This window comes from Bombina bombina, chromosome 1, assembly GCF_027579735.1.
Source record: "Bombina bombina isolate aBomBom1 chromosome 1, aBomBom1.pri, whole genome shotgun sequence".
NCBI lineage: Eukaryota > Metazoa > Chordata > Amphibia > Anura > Bombinatoridae > Bombina > Bombina bombina.
The window spans coordinates 1,362,487,936-1,362,509,016 of record NC_069499.1 but is presented as its reverse complement, the minus strand read 5'-3'; the positions used below and the strand labels follow the sequence as shown (position 1 = coordinate 1,362,509,016).

At 40.9% G+C, this 21,081-nt stretch overlaps 1 protein-coding gene across 1 annotated transcript in view; it reads left to right on the top strand.

Moving 5' to 3' along the window:
- Window positions 1-21,081, top strand: part of RFX5 (regulatory factor X5) — a 496,889-nt gene that overhangs the window by 373,527 nt on the left and 102,281 nt on the right. The window contains exons 8-9 of the mRNA XM_053703857.1: window positions 15,066-15,147; window positions 15,376-15,574. Coding sequence (XP_053559832.1) covers window positions 15,066-15,147; window positions 15,376-15,574 — 281 coding nt within the window. The remainder of the gene's footprint in view (window positions 1-15,065; window positions 15,148-15,375; window positions 15,575-21,081) is intronic.

The following is a 21,081-nucleotide window of genomic DNA, read 5'->3' as shown; positions in this document are numbered from 1 at the left end:
TGGAGCATTTCTGCATCCAACCAGTGTCTACATTCATCATTAGTTAAATCCTCTAATTTAGCAAACAAAGTATGAATGGGCATATTTTCAATTGCAACATCTTCACTCGGGGCCACCCCAATGGAACCCACATGTGAAACTAATAATAACCTCTTATTTTGTCTTTCGTTAATAGACAACATAATGAGGCTATAGATACAAGTGTATGTGTTGGTAATGTAAGAATATGTAAGAATATGTAAATCAAATCCTATGTGCTCAATCTCAAATAAACCAAAAATGTATATGATGTGATCTATCCAAAAAAGTGAAAATCATATAGAAAGATCTTGAATGATATAAAAAATAATAAATATCAAGTCACTTCTAGTGTTATCAAAAGGTATGAAAATAATGTGTATAGTGATAACTAAATAAACCAACTTAAAATATATAAGTGGGAGGTGTACCTCAATACATTAAAAAAAATAATACTAATCTGAGATATGCCTTAAATTATTTGGAATAGTCAGTGCTTGCTATAGTATAATCATAGATAATATAGCTATGTGATAAATTCAAAATAAACTTGCCCTCAAAATATTTAGCAGATTAGAACTACAATCATGACTCTGTAACTGTGAACGTCTACTATATATTCCTACACTAAGTGTACTATAACAATGGACACCCGTTTAGGTTAAACGTTAGAAAGTCCAACTAAATATACGTGATTCATAATAAGCCAAAAAACATAATAGTGATAACAAAATTATAACTATATCATAATACACAGGGAAAATAGCCCCAAGTTGGTGCAAAGCCCTCCAACGGAACTAGGCCCAGATATGCTAATGGTTTTAAGCACACGATTTTAGGCAAATGGTTAATGATATTATTAAGCTATTTTTAAGGTAGATGAGTCCTTATCAAATATACAAATATACTTATCAAAAGTAAAGTCTTTAATAGGAGACCTGGCAGCAACCTCGAGCTGGAGACAGCGACACTTGATGGAAACAAGAAATCAAAACAAAAGCAGTTCTTGATGGAGGTGCGCCTAAGGTGACGTAAACGAAAGTCAGTGCAAACAATCCGATGTGAGGCCGCTCATCGATGATTACTACCTCCAAACAAAAGGGACGGCCATGGGCACCAGGTTCGCCCCAAGTTACGCCAATCTTTTTATGGGATCATTTGAACAACAATATGTATACAACTCTGCGTTTGGGGCGAACCTGGTGTACTATGGCAGATACATAGACGATCTGGTTGTGGTGTGGAAAGGTGATAGACTGTTGGCCGAAGACTTTGTGAGTCATTTGAATAGTAACAACAAGGGCTTGAAATTCACTAGCACAATAGATTCTAAGACTGTGGTTTTTCTAGACTTAGAGTTAAGTTTCACGGAGGGGAGGATTTCGACTAGTACTCACTTTAAGCAGGTTGATTGCAACAGTTATTTAGACTTCACAAGCAATCATTACCTACCTTGGAAAAGAAATGTACCATATGGGCAGTTCAAGCGAGTTCGCCGGAACTGTAGCAGTCTAATAGACTATGAGATGCAAAGTAAAATCCTCAAAGATAGATTTGAAGAGAAAAAATATCCAGCACACATCATCACCAGTGCCTTTAATAGGGCAAAAAATGATGACAGAAAAAAATATTTTGAGAAAAAGATAGTAGACACACATACTCAGGTAGGCATGGGTAATAGGACTAAGTTCATCACTGAATACAATTGCAATCATAGCATAATTAAAAGGAGTATTATGAAACACTGGAAAATTCTACTAAAAGATCCTATTTTAGGCCCACTACTAGACAATAAACCCACTATTATTTACAAAAGAGCACCCAATTTGAAAAGAATTTTGGCACCTAGTAAAGTGGTTAAAAACAGGACCAACTTGATCAGTAACAATATCACTAATGACACCATTTGCAAAATACAAAGAAAGGGTAGTTTCAAATGTAATCACAAGAAATGCAAAATGTGTCACTATATAACACATAACGTAGATACCTTTAAATCAAATACGACTTCTAAAACTTATAAAATGAGCGATCGGATGACATGCGCATCGAATTATGTGATTTATTTACTGTCCTGTATTTGTGGGCTGCAATACATAGGGCGCACCTGTAGACGTTTGAGCATCAGATGGTCTGAACATTTTAGAAACATTAAAAAGAACTACAAATTACATAGTGTACCGCGACACTGTAACACCAAACATAGTGGTAACCTACATTGTTTACAAATAACTCCCATTGAACATATTCCAAGATCAGACTTTTACAATCGTTTCTATAGACTTAGACAGAGAGAGACTTTTTGGATTTATAGGCTTCAGACTCTAAATCCATCAGGTCTCAATGCCAATATTGATCTGGCAGCTTTCGATAGCTAATTAGTTTTTTCCTATAGTGTAATTTTAGTTATGTATGGTGTATAGGGTATATATATATATATATATATATTTTTTATCTATTATTGTGTATTTGTTTGGTTTAGATTAATTTTTGTTAGGATTGAGTAATTATTGTGTATTATATTGGCGAACTATACAAACAGTTTGATTTGCAAGTCTGTAATAAGGAGTAACATTTCATGTCAGTTCAGTTTCGATAAAAAGCTAATGTGTAATGTGTATCTAAGCCTGAAATGAAAGCCCAAATTTACTTATTTATTCTGTTTACTCACATTGCTTTAATTGTATGTGCTCATAATAGTGATGAGACCATTAATATAGTGTCTAACTAGAACAGACACTATCTGTAAGACGATATTAAAATCGCCAATATCAAGTGGCACGCTTATGATTCCATACACTCTCCATATCAGCTGAGATTGACACGCACGCTGAGGTGGGGAGGGGTGTGTAAATTTCAATGGTTTTGATTGGTTAGAGGAAGTGTTTAAAGCAGTAGGCATTTTAGAATATGTATAACAGCCTGATGAAACGGCTCTGTGTAGCCGAGAAACGCGTTGCTTTTATGCATTGTTTTTAAACTTTTTAATAAATTTGTTTAAGTAACTTTGCTGGAGTTTGCTCCTTCCTCTATCCAGTTCGTTATCCAGTTTGTTGGCGTGTGGTAACTAAACTCTCGGTAATCGGGAGAGCTTCACACGTGATATCCCTATCTCCTATCCTCTTGCCAGTGTTTGGAATCGGCATACGAAGAGAGAGGTGTGGCAGCATCCAGTGTTCCTGACTGGCCACACGGAATTTGGTCCGGCCTGACGATTGGTTGTTGCCTTATTGAGTCTTCCGGGCGACGCTGAGGTCCCGGTCTGCTTGGTTTGGCACGTCTAAGTGCCGCCCTACTTGTGAGTACCCTTTTTTCTCATACTTACCTGTTAGGGTCTCAAACGTTATCACCCTATTGGCGCCTTCCTGTTTTCCCACTACAGATTTTCTAACCGTTGACATACGATAAAGAAGAGCGGCCTCACATCGGATTGTTTGCACTGACTTTCGTTTACGTCACCTTAGGCGCACCTCCATCAAGAACTGCTTTTGTTTTGATTTCTTGTTTCCATCAATCTTGGAACAAGTCTAAGCAGAGCAAAAAGCCTGCCGAGACAAAATCGGCATGAAGGGGCGGCCCCCGACCGGTCTCCGGATCACGTAGGGGGCAGATTATCTCTATTCTTAGACGCATGGTTGCAGGACGTTCAGGACCCTTTGGTTCTAGAGTGGTCTCCCAGGGTTAAAGGATAGGGTTCAGATCCCATCTGCCCGAGGGCAGGTTCCTCCTGTCAAACCTGCCTTCAAGACCAGAGAAGAGAGAGGCCTTTCTAGAGTGTGTGTGAGATCTCGCATCTCTCGGGGTTATCGTACCAGTACCCCTAGCAGAAAGGGGTCTAGGGTACTATTCCAACCTTTTTGTGGTTCCAAAGAAGGAGGGCACGTTCCGCCCGATTCTGGACCTAAAGTGTTTAAACAAGTTTCTGAGTGTTCCATCGTTCAAAATGGAAATGATCAGATCTATTCTGCCCCTAGTTCAAGAGGGACCGTTCATGACATCTGTAGACTTGAAGGACGCTTACCTTCATGTGCCAATTCCCAGGGACCACTTCAGGTTCGTAAGATTTGCGTTTCTGGACCAACACTTCCAGTTTGTGGCCCTTCCTTTTGGTCTGGCGACGGCCCCGAGAGTCTTCACGAAGGTTCTGGGGGCGCTGCTTGCAGTGGCCAGATCCAGGGGCATTGCAGTGGCGCCTTACCTGGACAACATCCTAGTTCAGGCGCCGTCACTCGGCCTCACAGAGGATCATTCGAGGGCTCTTCTTTTGCTCCAATCTCACGGTTGGAAGCTCAATGCAGGAAAGAGTTCCCTGGTTCCAAGCAACAGGGTGGAGTTCCTGGACACGGTAATAGACTCTATGTCCATGAAGATATTTCTCACAGCGCAGGAAGCTTGCGTCCACCTGTCTTGCCCTTCAGTCCTCCACAAGCCCGTCGGTGGCTCAATGTATGGAGGTGATAGGTCTCATGGTGTCAAGCATAGATGTCATCCCATTCGCCAGGTTCCATCTCAGACCTCCTCAATTGTGCATGTTGAGACAGTGGAACGGCGATCATTCAGATCTATCACAGCTGATATCCATGGATGCTCGGACTCGGAACTCCCTCTCTTGGTGGATTTGTCTGGAGCAACTGTCCATGGGGACATCCTTCTTGAGATCGTCCTGGGAGATTGTGACCACGGACGCCACTCTGACAGGATGGGGAGCGGTTTGGGGTGCCAGGATGGCACAAGGAAAGTGGTCCAGGGAGGAGTCTCTCCTGATCAACATCCTAGAACTACGAGCAATTTATAATGCTCTGAAGGCATGGTCTTCTCTGGAGTCGGTCAGTTTAATCAGATTCCAGACCGACAACATTACCTCGGTGGTTTACATCAACCATCAGGGGGCTACGAGGAGCTTCCTCGCGATGAGAGAGGTGTCTCGGATTCTGGAGTGAGCGGAGTCTCATGACTGCTCGCTCTGAGAGATTCACATTCCAGGTGTGGACAACTGGGAAGTGGACTTTCTCAGCAGACAATCCTTCCATCCGGGGGAATGGTTTCTTCACCCCGAGGTGTTTGCGGAAATTTGTCTCAGATGGGGAGTGCCGGAGATAGATTTCATGGAGTCCAGACTCAATTGCAAGCTACCTCGATACAGGTTGAGTCTTTGTTGTCAAACCCAAATCTGTAAAAGTATTTCCTGTTCCAGATCGCATGTCTGACATTATATCTCAGGGATGGGATAACATGAGAATGATGCAAATTTGATAATGGAAGTAAATTGGAAAGTTGTTTAAAATTATATATTCTATCCAAATCATGAAAGAAAATGTTGGGGTTTCCTATCCCTTTAAGAAAGATGTTTCTTCACCAAGGTCTACAATGGCAACCAGTTGCTAGTATTGCAGCGGTCGCTGGTGCGGTTTTGTACTGGTGTGACTCCTTATCGGATTTGATTTTGGAGGACACAGGATCAAGGCTTTAAAGCTGGCTAATACCTTTATCTGTGATGCCAGCACGCAAGTGGTCCATTTGGGTGCAAAGATTTATAGCTTTGCCATGCTATCTCGCAGAGTTATGTGGCTAAAGTCTTGGTCTGCTGACGTGGTGTCCAAGTCAACTTCTGTCTCTTCCCTTTAATTGTAAGACTTTATTTGGTTCTGGTCTGGCTGAAATCATTTCCATGGTCACAGGTGGAAAGGGAGCTTTTCTGCCAGAGGATAAGAAGGTTAGACCTAAGGGTCTCCAAACTTCTAATTTTCATCCCTTTCGCAACTTCAAGGGACAAAAATCATCCTCTTCTTCCAAACCTGAACAAACTATAAAACCTCATGGAGGTCTAACCAGCCTTGGAATAAGGGTAAGCAATCCAAGAAGCCTTGCTCTGAGAACAAATCAGCATGAAGGGTCTGCCCCCGATCGAATCTCGGGTCATGTAGGGGGCAGGCTTTCCTTCTTTCAGCAGGCTTGGATTTGCGATGTCCCCGATCCTTGGGCAGTGGATGTAGTCTCCCAGGGATACAGGATAGGATTCAAATTTGTCCTCCCAGAGGCATATTTCTCTGCGGTTTGCCTTTTTGGACAAACACTTCCAATTTGTAGCCTTACCTATCGGCCTACCCACTGCCCCTCAAATCTTTACAAGGGTTTTAGGGGCTCTTCTGGCAGTGGCCAGATCTCAAGGAATTATGATGGCACCATACCTGCATATCTTGGTTCAAGCGCCATCTTTTCATTTAGCAAGATTCCATACGGATTCTCTGTTGTTGATTCTCCGCTCTCACGGTTGGAAGGTGAATCTGGAAAAGAGTTCTTTGGTGCCAGATACCAGGAAGATTTTCTTAACGGAGGCCAGAAAATCCAAACTTCTTGCTGCCTGTCTTTCTCTTCAGTCCTCTGTCCGTCCCTCAGTGGCACTTTGTATGGAAGTTATTGGTCTAATGGTGGCTTCCATGGACATTATTCCTTTTGCTCATTTCCATCTGAGACCTCTACAGTTATGCATGCTCAGAGAATGGAACGGAGACCACTCGGAACTCTCTCAGAGGATAGTCTAAGACATCCGGCCGAGAGATTCCCTGTCCTGGTGGCTCTCTCAGGACCATCTGTCCCAGGGCACATGCTTCCTGAGACCATCTTGGGAGATTGTGACTACGTATGCCAGCCTTTTAGGCTGGGAAGCAGTTTGGGGTTCCTTAAGAGCTCAGGGAATTTAGACTCAGGAGGAGTCTGCCCTCCCAATAAATATCCTAGAGTTGAGAGCAATCTTCAATGCACTGATAGCTTGGCCTCAACTGAGTTTGATCCGGTTTATCAGATTACAATTGGACAACTTTACTTTGGTGGCGTATATCATCCACCAGGGAGGAACACAGAGTTCCTTAGCTATGAGGAAGGTGACTCGCATTCTTCAGTGGGCGGAGTCTCACATTTCTGCCATCCACATCCCAGGGGTGGACAACTGGGAAGCGGATTATCTTAGCAGACTTTTCATCCAGGGGAGTGGGCCCTTCATCAGGAAGTATTCTCAATGATAACCCTCAGGTGGTGTGTTCTGGAGTTGGATCTGATGGTGTCTCGTCTAAACGCCAAACTTCCAAAATACGGCTCAAGATCAAGGGATCTGCAAGCAACTCTGGTCTACGCTCTGGCGGTTCCATGGGACTTCGGTCTAATCTACCTGTTTTTGAAATTTCCTCTGAGGAAGGACCTTCTACTTCAGGGTCTTTTTCTACATCCAAACCTAGATTCTCTGAAGCTGACTGCATGGAGATTGAATGCCTAGTCTTGTCTAGACAAGGTTTTTCCAAAAAGGTTATTGATACCATGATTCAGGCTTGTAAGCCGGTAACTTGCAAGTTTTACCATAAGGTGTGGCGTAAATACCTTTACTGGTGCAAATCTAGGGGTTTTCCTTGGAGTGAGGTGAGGGTTCCCAGCATTTTGTCTTTTCTTCAGGAGAGCATGGAGAAGGGCTTGTCAGTCAGTACTCAAGGGCCAGATCTCTGCCCTTTAGATTTTTTTGCATAAACGTCTGGCCGACATACCAGATGTTCAATCTTTTGTTTAGGCCTTGGTCAGAATTAGGCCTGTGTTTAAGTTTGTTGCTCCTCCATGGAGCCTTAATCATGTTCTTAGGGTTCTGCAGCAGTCTCTGTTTAAGCCTATGCACTCTGTTGATATTAAGTTATTGTCTTGGAAGGTTTTGTTCGCTATTTCTTCTGCTTGTAGAGTCTCAGAGCTTTCGGCTCTACAGTTGTGATCCCCCTTATCTTATTTTTCATGCGGATAAGGCGGTCCTTCGTACCAAATTGGGTTTTCTTCCTAAGGTGGTTTTGGACTGCAATATCAATCAGGAAATTGTCGTCATTCTGTCCTAATCCTTCTTCTCACAAGGAACGTCTGTAGCATAACCTGTATGTCGTGCATGCTTTGAAGTTCTATCTGCAGGCAACTAGGGATTTTCGACAATCTTCAGCCATTTTTTTGTGTTTTCTGGTAAACGTAAGGGCCAGAAGGCCACTTCTACTACTCTTTCTTTTTGGTTGAGAAGTGTCATTCGGTTGGCCTGAGACAGCTGGACAACAGCCTCCTGAGAGGATTACGGCTCTTTCCACTAGGTTGTCTCTTCTTCCTGGGCGTTTAAAAATGAGGCTTCTGTGGAATAAATCTGCAAGGTGGCCACTTGGTCTTCGTTGCATACTTTTTCCAAACTCTACAAATTCTATGTTTTTGCCTCTGCTGAGGCTTCTTTTGGGAGGAAAGTTCTTCAAGCGGTGGTGCCTTCTGTTTAGGTACGCCTGTCTTTTTCTCCCTCCCTTCCATTCTATGTCCTCTAGCTTGGGTATTGGTTCCCACTAGTAATTAGAATGGATTTGTGGACTTTCCATGCCATTGGAAAGAAAACAAAATTTATGTTTACCTGATAAATTCTTTTCTTTCCTGGCATGGAGAGTCCACGACCCACCCTTATTTAAATTTTGAGACAGCTTTTTTTTTTTTAAAACTTCAGACACCTCTATACCCTTTGTGTCCTCTTCTCTTTCCATATTCCTTCGACTGAATGGCTGGGGGATTGTGGGAGGATACTTAAAGCTTTGCTGGGGTGTTCTTTGCCGCCTCCTGGTGGCCAGGAGTTGAATTCCCACTAGTAATTAGAATGGATTTGTTGACTCTCCATGCTAGGAAAGAAAATAATTTATCAGGTAAGCATAAATTCTGTCATTTACGGACCTGTGTGTGTAAAAAAATATATATATATATATATGTGTGTGTGTGTGTGTGTGTTCCTGTATTGAAAAAAAAAAATGTTTTATACTTACCAATAAAGCAGTGAAATATCTGGTTATCAGACACTGAGCAATAAGCCGAGTTACAGGTACACTTGCCGTTAGCTTCAAAATAATAATAAACAACTTTAACTTAACCTTTTTCATGAAATAAATATTTTTAACATTTAAATAGTGTTCTTTCATATGCATAATATACTTTTTTTACATTTTCTGTTATGCAGTTAACAAGCAAGCTGACATACTATAACAAATCATTTTTTTTGTTTTCATCTACAACAGAATTTCTACATGTTTTGAGTAAAGCTGAAGATTAAAATTTATAGTAGCTGCACTGTGAGAGGGTAAATTCATTTCTTTTATGTAATTGGCAAGAGTCCATGAGATAGTGACGTATGGGATATACAATCCTACCAGGAGGGGCAAAGTTTCCCAAACCAAATGCCTATAAATACACCCCTCACCACACCCACAATTCAGCTTTACAAACTTTGCCTCCTATGGAGGTGGTGAAGTAAGTTTGTGCTAAGATTTCTACGTTGACATGCGCTTCTCAGCATTTTGAAGCCTGATTCCTCTCAGAGTACAGCGAATGTCAGAGGGACGTGGAGAATATCACCTATTGATTGCAATGATTTTCCTAACGTGGGTCTTTTTCATAGGTTCTTTGTTATCGGTCGTAGAGATTCATCTCCTACCTCCCTTTTCAGATTGACGATATACTCTCATATACCATTACCTCTACTGATAACTGTTTCAGTACTGGTTTGGCTATCTGCTATATGTGGATGGGTGTCTTTTTTGGTAAGTATGTTTTTATTTCTTAAGACACCTCAGCTATGGTTTGGCACTTTATGCATTTATATAAAGTTCTAAATATATGTATTGTACTTATATTTGCCATGAGTCAGGTTCATGTATTTCCTTTTGCAGATTGTCAGTTTCATATTTGGGGAAGTTAATATTAAGAAATATTTTTCTTACCTGGGTTTTAGTCTTTTTTTCAATTGACTACTTTGTTTCAAATTGCGGGCTGACTTAGGCTCGCGGGTGCGCCAAATGCTACACTTTATTGCGTCATTCTTGGCGCGAGAATTTTTTGGTGCGAAAGGCACGTCCGTTGACGCTAGTTCGTCATTTCCGGCATCGTAATTGACGCAGAGGTTTCACACAGGGTTGGGTCATTAGTGACGCGAGTGTGTCATTTCCGGACATGGTTGGCGGCAAAAAAAATTTAAGTTACGTTGTGCGTCATACTTGCCGCCAAATTTTTTTCATTATTTATTGCCCCATTGCTTTTGCCTCTTGCCTTTTTCTAGAGGGCTATGCTATTTGCATTTTTTACCATTCCTGAAACTGTCATATAAGTTAATTGATAATTTTGCTTTATATGTTGTTTTTTCTTTTACATTTTGCAAGATGTCTCAATCTGATCCTGCCTCAGAAGTATCTGTTGGAACATTGCTGCCTGACATCGGTTCTACCAAAACTAAATGCATTTGTAGTAAAATTGTGGAGATTATATCTCCTAATGTCATTTGTATTAGTTGTCATGATAAACTTTTACATGCAGATAGTGTGTCCATCAGTAATAGTACATTGCCGGTTGCAGTTCCTTCAACTTCTAATGTACATGATATACCTATGAATTTGAAATAATTTGTTAAGGATTCTATTCAGAAGGCTTTGTCTGCATTTCCACCTTCTAATAAGCGTAAGAGGTCTTTTAAAACTTCTCATAAAGTTGATGAAATTTCAAATGACCGACCACATAATGAATTATCCTCCTCTGATGAGGATCTATCTGATTCAGAAGATCCTTCCTCAGAGATTGACACTGACAAATCTACTTCAAATCTACTTATTTATTTAAAATGGAGTATATGCGTTCTTTGTTAAAAGAAGTGTTAATTACTTTGGATATTGAGGAAGCTAGTCCTCTTGATATTAAAACTAGTAAACGTTTAAATTCTGTTTTTAAACCTCCTGTGGTTACTCCAGAGGTTTTTCCTATTCCTGATGCTATTTCTGATATGATTTCTAAGGAATGGAATAAGCCGGGTACTCCTTTTAATCCTTCTGCAAGGTTTAAAAAATTGTATCCTTTACCTGCAATTTCAATAGAGTTTTGGGAAAAGATCCCCAAAGTTGATGGGGCTATTTCTACTCTTGCTAAACAAACCACCATTCCTATGGAAGATAGTACTTCCTTTAAAGATCCTTTAGATAGGAAGCTTGAATCTTATCTAAGGAAAGCCTATTTATATTCAGGTCATCTTCTTAGGCCTGCAATTTCTTTGCAGCTGCTTCAACTTTTTGGTTGGAGAATTTAGCGCAATAAGAATTGGATTCTGACTTATATAGCATTGTTCGTTTACTACAACATGCTAATCATTTTATTTGTGATGCTATTTTTGATATTATCAAAATTGATGTTAGATTCATGTCTTTAGCTATTTTAGCTAGAAGAGCTTTGTGGCTTAAATCTTGGAATGCTGATATGACATCTAAGTCTAGATTATTATCTCTTTCTTTCCAAGGTAATAATTTATTTGGTTCTCAGTTGGATTCTATTATTTCAACTGTTACTGGGGGAAGGGTTTTTTTTTGCCTCCGGATAAAAAACCTAAGGGTAAATCTAAGGCTTCTAATCGTTTTCGTTCCTTTCGTCAAAATAAGGAACAAAAACCTAATCCTTCCCCAAGGAATCTGTTTCCAATTGGAAGCCTTCCTCAAATTGGAATAAATCCAAGCCTTTTAAGAAACCAAAGTCAGCCCCTAAGTCCGCATGAAGGTGCGGCCCTCATTCCAGCTCAACTGGTAGGGGCAGATTAAGGTTTTTCAAGGATGTTTGGGTAAATTCTGTCCAAAATCAATGGATTTAGAGCATTGTCTCTCAGGGGTACCGAATAGGATTCAGAGTAAGACCTCCTGTGAGAAGATTTTTTCTATCACGCATCCCAGTGAATCCAGTAAAAGCCCAGGCTTTCCTGAAGTGTGTTTCAGACCTGGAGGTTTCAGGGGTAATCATGCCGGTTCCTTTTCAGGAACAAGGTCTGGGGTTTTATTCAAATCTATTCATTGTCCCAAAGAAAGAAAATTCATTCAGACCAGTTCTGGATCTGAACATTTTGAATTGTTATGTAAGAGTACCAACTTTCTAAATGGTGACTATAAGGACTATTCTGCCTTTTGTTCAGCAAGGACATTATATGTCTACAATAGACTTGCAGGATGCATACCTTCATATTCTGATTCATCCAGAACATTATCAGTTTCTCTTTTCTAGACAAGCATTACCAATTTGTTGCTCTTCCATTTGGCCTAGCAACAGCTCCAAGGATCTTTTCAAAGGTTCTGGGTGCCCTACTCTCTGTAATCAGAGAAGAACAGGGTATTGCGTTGTTTCCTTATTTGGACGGTATCTTGGTACTAGCTCAGTCTTTACGTTCTGCAGAATCTCACACGAATCGACTAGTGTTGTTTCTTCGAAAACATGGTTGGAGGATCAATTTACCAAAAAGTTTTTTGATTCCTCAGACAAGGGTCACCTTTTTAGGTTTCCAGATAGATTCAGTGTCCATGACTCTGTCTCTAACAGACAAGAGACGTTTGAAATTGGTTGCAGCATGTCAGCACCTTCAGTCTCAGTCATTCCCTTCAGTGGCTATGTGCATGGAAGTTTTAGGCCTCATGACTGCAGCATCGGACGCGATTCCTTTTGCTCGTTTTCACATGAGACCTCTCCAGCTTTGCATGCTGAATCAATGGTGCCGGGATTATACAAAGATATCACAATTAATATCCTTAAATCCCAATGTTCGACACTCTCTGACGTGGTGGTTAAATCTCCAGCATTTAGTTCAAGGGGCCTCTTTTGTTCGGCCAACCTGGACTGTGATCACAACAGATGCGAGTCTTTCAGGTTGGGGAGCTGTCTGGGGATCTCTAACGGCACAAGGGGTTTGGAAATCTCAAGAGGCGAGATTACCAATCAATATTTTAGAACTCCGTGCAATTCTCAGAGCTCTTCAGTTTTGGCCTCTGTTGAAGAGAGAACCGTTCATTTGTTTTCAGACAGACAATATCACAACGGTGGCATATGTCAATCATCAGGGTGGGACTCACAGTCCCCAAGCTATGAAAGAAGTATCTCGGATACTTGCTTGGGCGGAATCCAGCTCCTGTCTAATCTCTGCGGTGCATATCCCAGGTGTAGACAATTGGGAGGCGGATTATCTCAGCCGTCAGACTTTACATCCAGGGGAGTGGTCTCTCCATCCGGATGTGTTTTCTCAGATTGTTCAGATGTGGGGTCTTCCAGAAATAGATCTGATGGCTTCTCATTTAAACAAGAAACGTCCCAGATACCTGTCCAGGTCCAGGGATTCTCAGGCGGAAGCAGTAGATGCACTGACACTTCCTTGGTGTTATCAACCTGCTTATATCTTCCCGCCTCTAGTTCTTCTTCCAAGAGTGATCTCCAAGATCATCATGGAACAATCATTTGTGTTGCTGGTGGCTCCAGCATGGCCCCACAGCTTTTGGTATGCGGATCTTGTTCGGATGTCCAATTGCCAACCTTGGCCACTTCCGTTAAGGCCGGACCTACTGTCTCAAGGCCCGTTTTTCCATCAGGATCTCAAATCTTTAAATTTGAAGGTATGGAAATTGAACGCTTAGTACTAAGTCATAGAGGTTTCTCTGACTCAGTAATTAATACTATGTTACAAGCTTGTAAATCTGTCTCTAGGAAGACTTATCGAGTTTGGAAGACTTACATTTAATGGTGTTCTTCTGATAAATTCTCTTGGCATTCTACATTTTACAGTTTCTCCAGGATGGTTTGGATAGGGGTTTGTTTGCAAGTTCCTTGAAGGGACAAATCTCTGCTCTTTCTGTTTTATTTTACAGAAAGATTGCTAATCTTTCTGATATTCACTGTTTTGTACAGGCTTTAGTTCGTATTAAGCATGTCATTAAATCAATTTCTCCTCCTTGGAGTCTTAATTTGGTTTTGAAGGCATTACAGGCTCCTCCTTTTGACCCTATGCATTCTTTGGATATTAAACTACTTTCTTGGAAAGTGTTGTTCCTTTTGGCTATCTCTTCTGCTAAAAGAGTTTCTGAGCTATCTGCTCTTTCTTGTGAATCAACTTTTTTGATTTTTCATCAGGATAAGGCGGTTTTGCGGACTTCATTTGAATTTTTACCTAAGGTTGTGACTTCTAACAACATTAGTAGAGAAATTGTTGTCCCTTCCTTGTGTCCTAATCCTAAGAATCCTTTGGAAAGATCCTTACATTCTTTGGATGTGGTGAGAGCTTTGAAATATTATGTTGAAGCTACTAAAGATTTCAGGAAGACTTCTAGTCTATTTGTTATATTTTCTGGTCCTAGGAAAGGTCAGAAGGCCTCTGTTATTTCCTTGGCCTCTTGGTTAAAGCTTTTGATTTATCAAGCTTATTTGGAGTTGGGTCAAGCCCCGCCTCAGAGAATTACAGCTCATTCTACTAGATCAGTCTCCACTTCGTAGGCTTTTAAGAATGAAGCTTCAGTTGATCAGATTTGCAAAGCAGCGACTTGGTCCTCTTTGCATACATTTACTAAAGTTCTTCAGGCAGCTGTTTGAGTTTGATTCTTCAGCTGATGTTTTAAGTTTTTCTTTTCTTCATGAGAATAATTTATATTTTGGGTTGTGGATTATTTTTTCAGCATTTGGCTGTTGTTTATTTTTATCCCTCCCTCTGTAGTGACTCTTGCGTGGATTCCACATCTTGGGTATTGATATCCCATACGTCACTAGCTCATGGACTCTTGCCAATTACATGAAAGAAAACATAATTTATGTAAGAACTTACCTGATAAATTAATTTCTTTCATATTGGCAAGAGTCCATGAGGCCCACCCTTTTTATGGTGGTTATGATTTTTTTTTTATATAAAGCACAATTATTTCCAAATTCCTTTGTTGATGCTTTTTACTCCTTTCTTTATCACCCCACTACTTGGCCATTCGTTAAAACTGAATTGTGGGTGTGGTGAGGGGTGTATTTATAGGCATTTTGAGGTTTGGGAAACTTTGCCCCTCCTGGTAGGATTGTATATCCCATACGTCACTAGCTCATGGACTCTTGCCAATATGTAAGAAATTAATTTATCAGGTAAGTTCTTACATAAATTATGTTTTTTCAAGTGTAAATAGCCAGATAAGTCTCTGCTGCTGCTCTAGATATGAATGTCCTGTACATTAATTTCCTTAACAAAGTAAAACATACTGTTACAGTGGTTTACGAAGAAAGAGTATGGTGAGCATGCCTCCATTACCAAGCCTTGACCTGAAGATGACAGAAAGTGTAAGGCTATAGAAACTGTGCCCTCTATCATCACTATCATTCTCAGCTTCCCCTGTCTGTAGCTTGTTTTTTTTCTCAGCTTGTCAACCTTTTCTTATTCTTCAACCTCTCTATTTTTATCTTATTTCTTATCCTTTTCCCTCACATATTAGTGTCCATATTAGTTATTGTGATGTTACTTTGTTTCTAGGACTGTTTTAATACAATTTTCTCCCCCTTTATTTGTAGTCTGAGTTGACAGACCTGGTGCAGTCATACAATAATGATGTGATTAATGCTGCCTGCGCTCTAATCTGTAACTGGGCAGAGAAGATCCTCAAGCGCTCTTTTAACAACGTAGTGGAAGTGGCTCATTTCCTTATTCAGCAGCACATCATTAATCCCCGCAGCGCGAATGCAGAGCTGGTCCTCTCCATGGTCCTGTCAGGTGCTTATTCCAAATTGTCTTCTTATGTTGTTTAGCAAACAAAGTAGACATATTTCTTTCCTATGACATGGAGAGTCCACAACGTTATTTCAATTTCTAGTGGGATATTCAACTTCTGGCCAGCAGGAGGAGGCAAAGAGAACACCAGCAAAGCTGTTAAGTGTAACTTCCCTTACCCATAATCCCCGGTCATTCTCTTTGCCTCTGTCAATGGAGGATGAGCGAAGTTGGTGTCTAAAGATATTTAATACTTTTATGGGTACTTTTCCCTGCAAGCAAGGATTGGGGTCTAGCTGTCAATCTCTTTAGTAAGAGTAGAGGTGGCTTTTAGCAGTTAAAAGGTGGCGAGGTAGTCTTTGCTTTACTTTAAACATTTTGCTACCACTTTGTAGAAAGCCAGAGTTAGTTACTTTGTTCTTTCTTTTCCTACAGGTCCATAACAGGGAGTGAAGTGCCTGTCACACCTATGTAGCAGCATCTGTCCTGCAGCTGGATCTAAGGTGCCTTTGCCTTCTAGGTATTGAAAGACAGCAGCACTTAAGAGGTTAAATCCTCATATGGATCCCAACTGGGACATAGATATCCTTATTAGTTAAGGATTCATAGTTTGAATGGATATGACACTGTATGGGTTTCTGTGAGAGACTTATATTTTATTAATTTGGCTGGGGGACTCATAACCTTTATTGTGAATTGATAGAGGAAAGATGCTACATTCTGATTAAATCAGCAGAATGCAGGGCACTATATTAGAGTATTTATGTGATCTGACATATTTAGATCAGTTTCAGAGAGGCTTATTTACATAACGGTAAAGGAAATTGTGAGCTTACTTTTTTGCGCTCTTCTCGTGTCGCAGTTAGTTTTTCGATATTCTCACATGACGCCTGCACTTCCGGTATATCGGAGCAGAGCTTAGTGAGCTTGTATCGCATTGTGGAGCTCTGTCGGCTTTAGTTTTTGTCATTTTTCTTATCAACGGCTCATTCTGTGCTGAAAGGAGAAGATCCTTACAGGAAATTCTCACTTCCTCTGACTAGTGGGGTACAATCCTGTCTGGTAGGAGCTTCAGACAATCTGAGGTTGCTTTGAAGGATCTTTTTATTGCTCTTTAAATTTCTAATAAAAAAAAAAAAATCCAATATTATTTAATAGCTGAATTCTGTAATTATGGAGGTAAATCCATCTATGTCTGTTGATAAATGCTTACTATGATTAGAGGCTCAAATTGTTTTGCCAATTCAATTTTGTTCCTGATGCTTATCTAAAACTTTAAAATTTAAAGACAAATTACTCCCTTCTGAGCCAAATGTCTCTCAAGATAATGCTGTGAGTGACAAGCCTCAGCTATCTCCTCAAACGTCCCAAGCCTTAATTGTTTCCCATACTGTGCCTTCTGTGTTATCTCAACCTCCTGGGGGTGTTTATTTACCTGGGGATTTTGCCGCTCAGATTACTTCTGCAGTATCGGCGACTTTGTCAGCTTTCCCTTCTTCAGGTAAGCGTTAGAGGAAATCTAAATATTTGTCTGCTAGTAAGGCTTCTGACCCCTCTAATTCTGCGCTGGTCAACCTTTCTCAATTTTCTGATGAGGAGAATACTTCAGTAGCTTCTGAAGGGGAAATTTCTAACTCTGACACTGGTGGCGAAATTTTCAGAATCTGAAGAGGTTAATTTTAGATTTAAGCTTGAACATGTCTGGTTACTACTGAAAGAGGTTCAAGCTACTTTGGACGACTCTGAACTTTTGGTCTTCTAAATTGGATAGAGTTTATGATTCTCCATCTTCTGATGATGTTTTTCCTGTTCCTAGGAAAATATCTGAAGTTATAGCTCAGGAATGGGATAAGCCAGGGGTTTATTTTTCCCCTTCCCCTGTTTTTTTTTTCTTTTTCCCCTGTTGCTGACTCTATTTGAGACTCATGGCACACCGTACCTAATGTAGAAGGAGCTATCTCTACTCTAGCTAAAAAGATCTACCATTCCTATAGAGGATAGTTGTTCTTTTAAGGATCCAATGGATAATAAGCTAGAGGCATATTTAAAAAAGATGTACATCCATCAAGGATTACAGTGGCAACCTTTGGTGAGTATTGTTACGGTTGCGGGAGCAGCATCTTATTGGTGCGATGCCCTGTCTGATCTTATTTCAGAAGAGACTACGGTAGAGGAGATCCAAGATAGGATCAAAGCTCTTAAACTGGCCAATACCTTTATCTGTGATGCCAACATGCAGGTAATTAGACTGGGAGCTAAAATGTATAGCTTCACTGTTCTAGCTTGCAGAGCTCTGTGGTTAAAATCTTGGTCAGCTGATGTTTCTTCAAAGGCCAAGCTTTTGGCTTTACCTTATAAGGGTAAAACTTTGTTCGGGACTGGTCTGGCGGAGATCATTTCAGAGATTATGGGTGGAAAGGGATCTTTCCTACCTCAGGACAAGAATAGACCTAAGGGTCATTCTAATTTTCGTTCCTTTCGCAAATTTAAAGGACAGAAGTCCTCCTCTCCAAACCAGACCAATCCAGGTCCACTTGGAAATCCAGCCAGCCCTGGAACAATGGAAAACAAAACAAAAAGCCTTACGCTGACTCTAAATCAGCATGAAGGGTCCGCCCCCGATCCAATGTTGGATCAGGTGGGGGGCAGACTTTCTCTTTTTCGACAGGCTTGGATATGCGATGTCCCAGATCTATGGACTGTGGACATAGTATCCCAGGGTTACAAAATAGGATTTAAGTCTTGCCCTCCAAGGGGCAGATTTCTCCTGTCAAGGCTATCCTCAAACCAGGTAAGGAGGAAGGCCTTCTTAAATTGCGTAAAGGACCTATCCTCACTGGGAGTTATTGTACCAGTCCCTCTAGAGGAACAAGGTCTAGGATTCTATTCAAATCTATTTGTGGTTCCCAAAAAGGAGGGAACTTTTCGTCCCATCCTAGATCTAAAGTGCCTCAACAAATTCCTCAGGGTTCCATCCTTCAAGATGGAAACTATTCGTTTCATTCTTCCATTGGTTCAGGAAGGTCAGTTCATGACGACCATAGACCTGAAGGACACGTATTTACATGTTCCCATTCACAGGGATCATTACCAGTTTCTAAGGTTTGCCTTTCTGGACAAGCATTTCCAGTTTATTGCCCTTCCGTTTGGTCTTGTCACAGCTCCCAGATTATTCACAAAGGTTCTGGGAGCCCTATTGGCAGTGATAAGAATTGCTGTGGCGCCTTATCTAGACGACATCTTGGTTCAGGCGTCATCTTTTCAACTAGCAAAATCTCTTACAGAGATGATGTTGTCTTTTCTACGTTCACATGGGTGGAGGGTGAATTTGAAAAAGAGTTCTCTAGTTCCAACTACAAGAGTATGTTTTCTAGGGACAATCATAGATTCCCTGTCCATGAAGATTTTCCTGACGGACGTCAGAAAGTCCAAACTTCTTGCCTTTCCCTCCAGTCTGCTTTTTGTCCATCAGTGGCTAAATGCATGGAGGTGATTGGTCTGAGGGTGGCTTCCATGGACAATCATTCCTTTTGTTTGGTTCCATTTGCGCTGCTGCGGCTTTGCATGCTCTGTCAATGGAACTGAAACCATTCAAATTTATCACAGAGGATAGATCTGGACCCCCTAACAAGAGACTCTCTCCCGTGGGTGGATTTCACAGAAACATCTGTCTCGGGGCACTTGTTTCCTGGGACCTTCCTGTGTGATTGTGACCACGGACGCCAGCCTGTCAGACTGGGTAGCTGTTTGGGGTTCTCTGAGAGCTCAGGGCCTGTGGTCTGTCTCAGGTAGAGTCTTCTCTTCCCATAAACATCTTGGAGTTGAGTGCAATCTTCAATGCCCTGTCAGCTTGGCCTCAATTATCTTTAGTTCGGTTTATCATACATCAACCACCAGGGAGGAACTTGGATTTCTTTGGCCATGAAGGAGGTGACTTGCATTCTGCAGTAGGCGGAAGCTCACGATTGTCTCCTATCTGCCATCTACATTCCAGGAGTGGACAACTGGGGGACAGATTTTCTGAGCAGACAGACTTTTCATTCTGGAGAGTGGGCTCTCCATCCTGAAGTGTTCTCCAGGATAACCCTCAGGTGGGGGGTTCCGGAGTTGGATCTGATGGCGTCTTCTTCTTTTTGTCCTAATCCTTCTTCTCGTAAGGAACGTCTTTTGCATAACTTGGATGTTGTACGTGCTCTAAAATTTTACTTACAAGCTACTAAAGATTTTCGCCATTTTTCCTGTTTGTTGTTTTCTCTGGAAAGCATAAGGGTCAGAAAGCCACTTCTACTACTAGAATGACGTTGTGGACTCTCCATGCCATAGGAAAGAAAACAAAATGTATGCTTACCTGATCAATTTCTTTCTTTCCGGGCATGGAGAATCCACGACCTGCCCTCTTTTTTCATTATAATTTGGCAGTTTTTTTGAGTAAACCTCCCTTGTAAACACCCTTGTGTTTCTTCTTTTTCCATTTTCCTTCAGCTGAATGTCTGGGGATTATGGGTAAGGGAAGTTACACTTAACAGCTTTGCTGGGGTGCTCTTTGCCTCCTCCTGCTGGCCATGAGTTGAATATCCCACTAGTAATTGGAATGACGTTGTGGACTCTCCATTTAGTTTTTTCTGTTTTCCCTCCAAAGCCAGAAACACCAGCCTCTCCTATTCAGAAACACGTGCTCCCCCCCCATTAGAATTTTAATTTTATTCTTCCTTCAGAAAATCAGACATGCCTACCTCTTTCCTATTATCCTTGCAAAAAAAAAGTTACACCTCCCACCCAAAATCATGAGCATCAACCTATCCAGATCACAAACTCAGAAAAAAGTGGAATAATGACTGTATCCTGTTTTCTGCCCATAATAACATGTTTTTCCATTCCCTAATAATGACACACCTGTCTCTACACTGTGCACACATATCTTTATCTGTCCTAATTTTATAACCTTAAACTGTGTGACCTCTCATTATTTCCAGACCTGCTTGTTTAGCCCCAACCATACCCCACATTACACCCACATGTCCTTTTAATTGTTCATTCTCTGGGGTAGAAAGAAACATTTTATGTCACCAATTAAAAAATAAAATGTATTCTTACCTGATAAAATGTTTTCTTTCTTGGTAGTGATAGTCCACAAAATCCTATTCTTACAAATGGGAATACATCACCTGGCCACCAGGAGGAGGCAAAAATACCCCAACCAAATCATTCAACTATCCCTCCTACTTACCCTTCCCTACCAGTAGTTCATATCCGAGGATAGGGAAAAGTAAGTGAGATACAAGGGGAAAGAGGTGCAAACTGGAACTGCCGTCAATCACAATAAAAAAGGCAGGTTTGTGGACACTCACTACCAAGAAAGAAAAGAATGTATCAGGTTAGAATACATTTTCTTTTCTTTCTAATGGTAGTAATAGTCCACAAAATCATATTGATACAAATGGGAATCTATATCCAAGCTGTGGAGTCCACCATAAAAAAAGATTAATAGGCAAGGCAGTTACCTAAACACT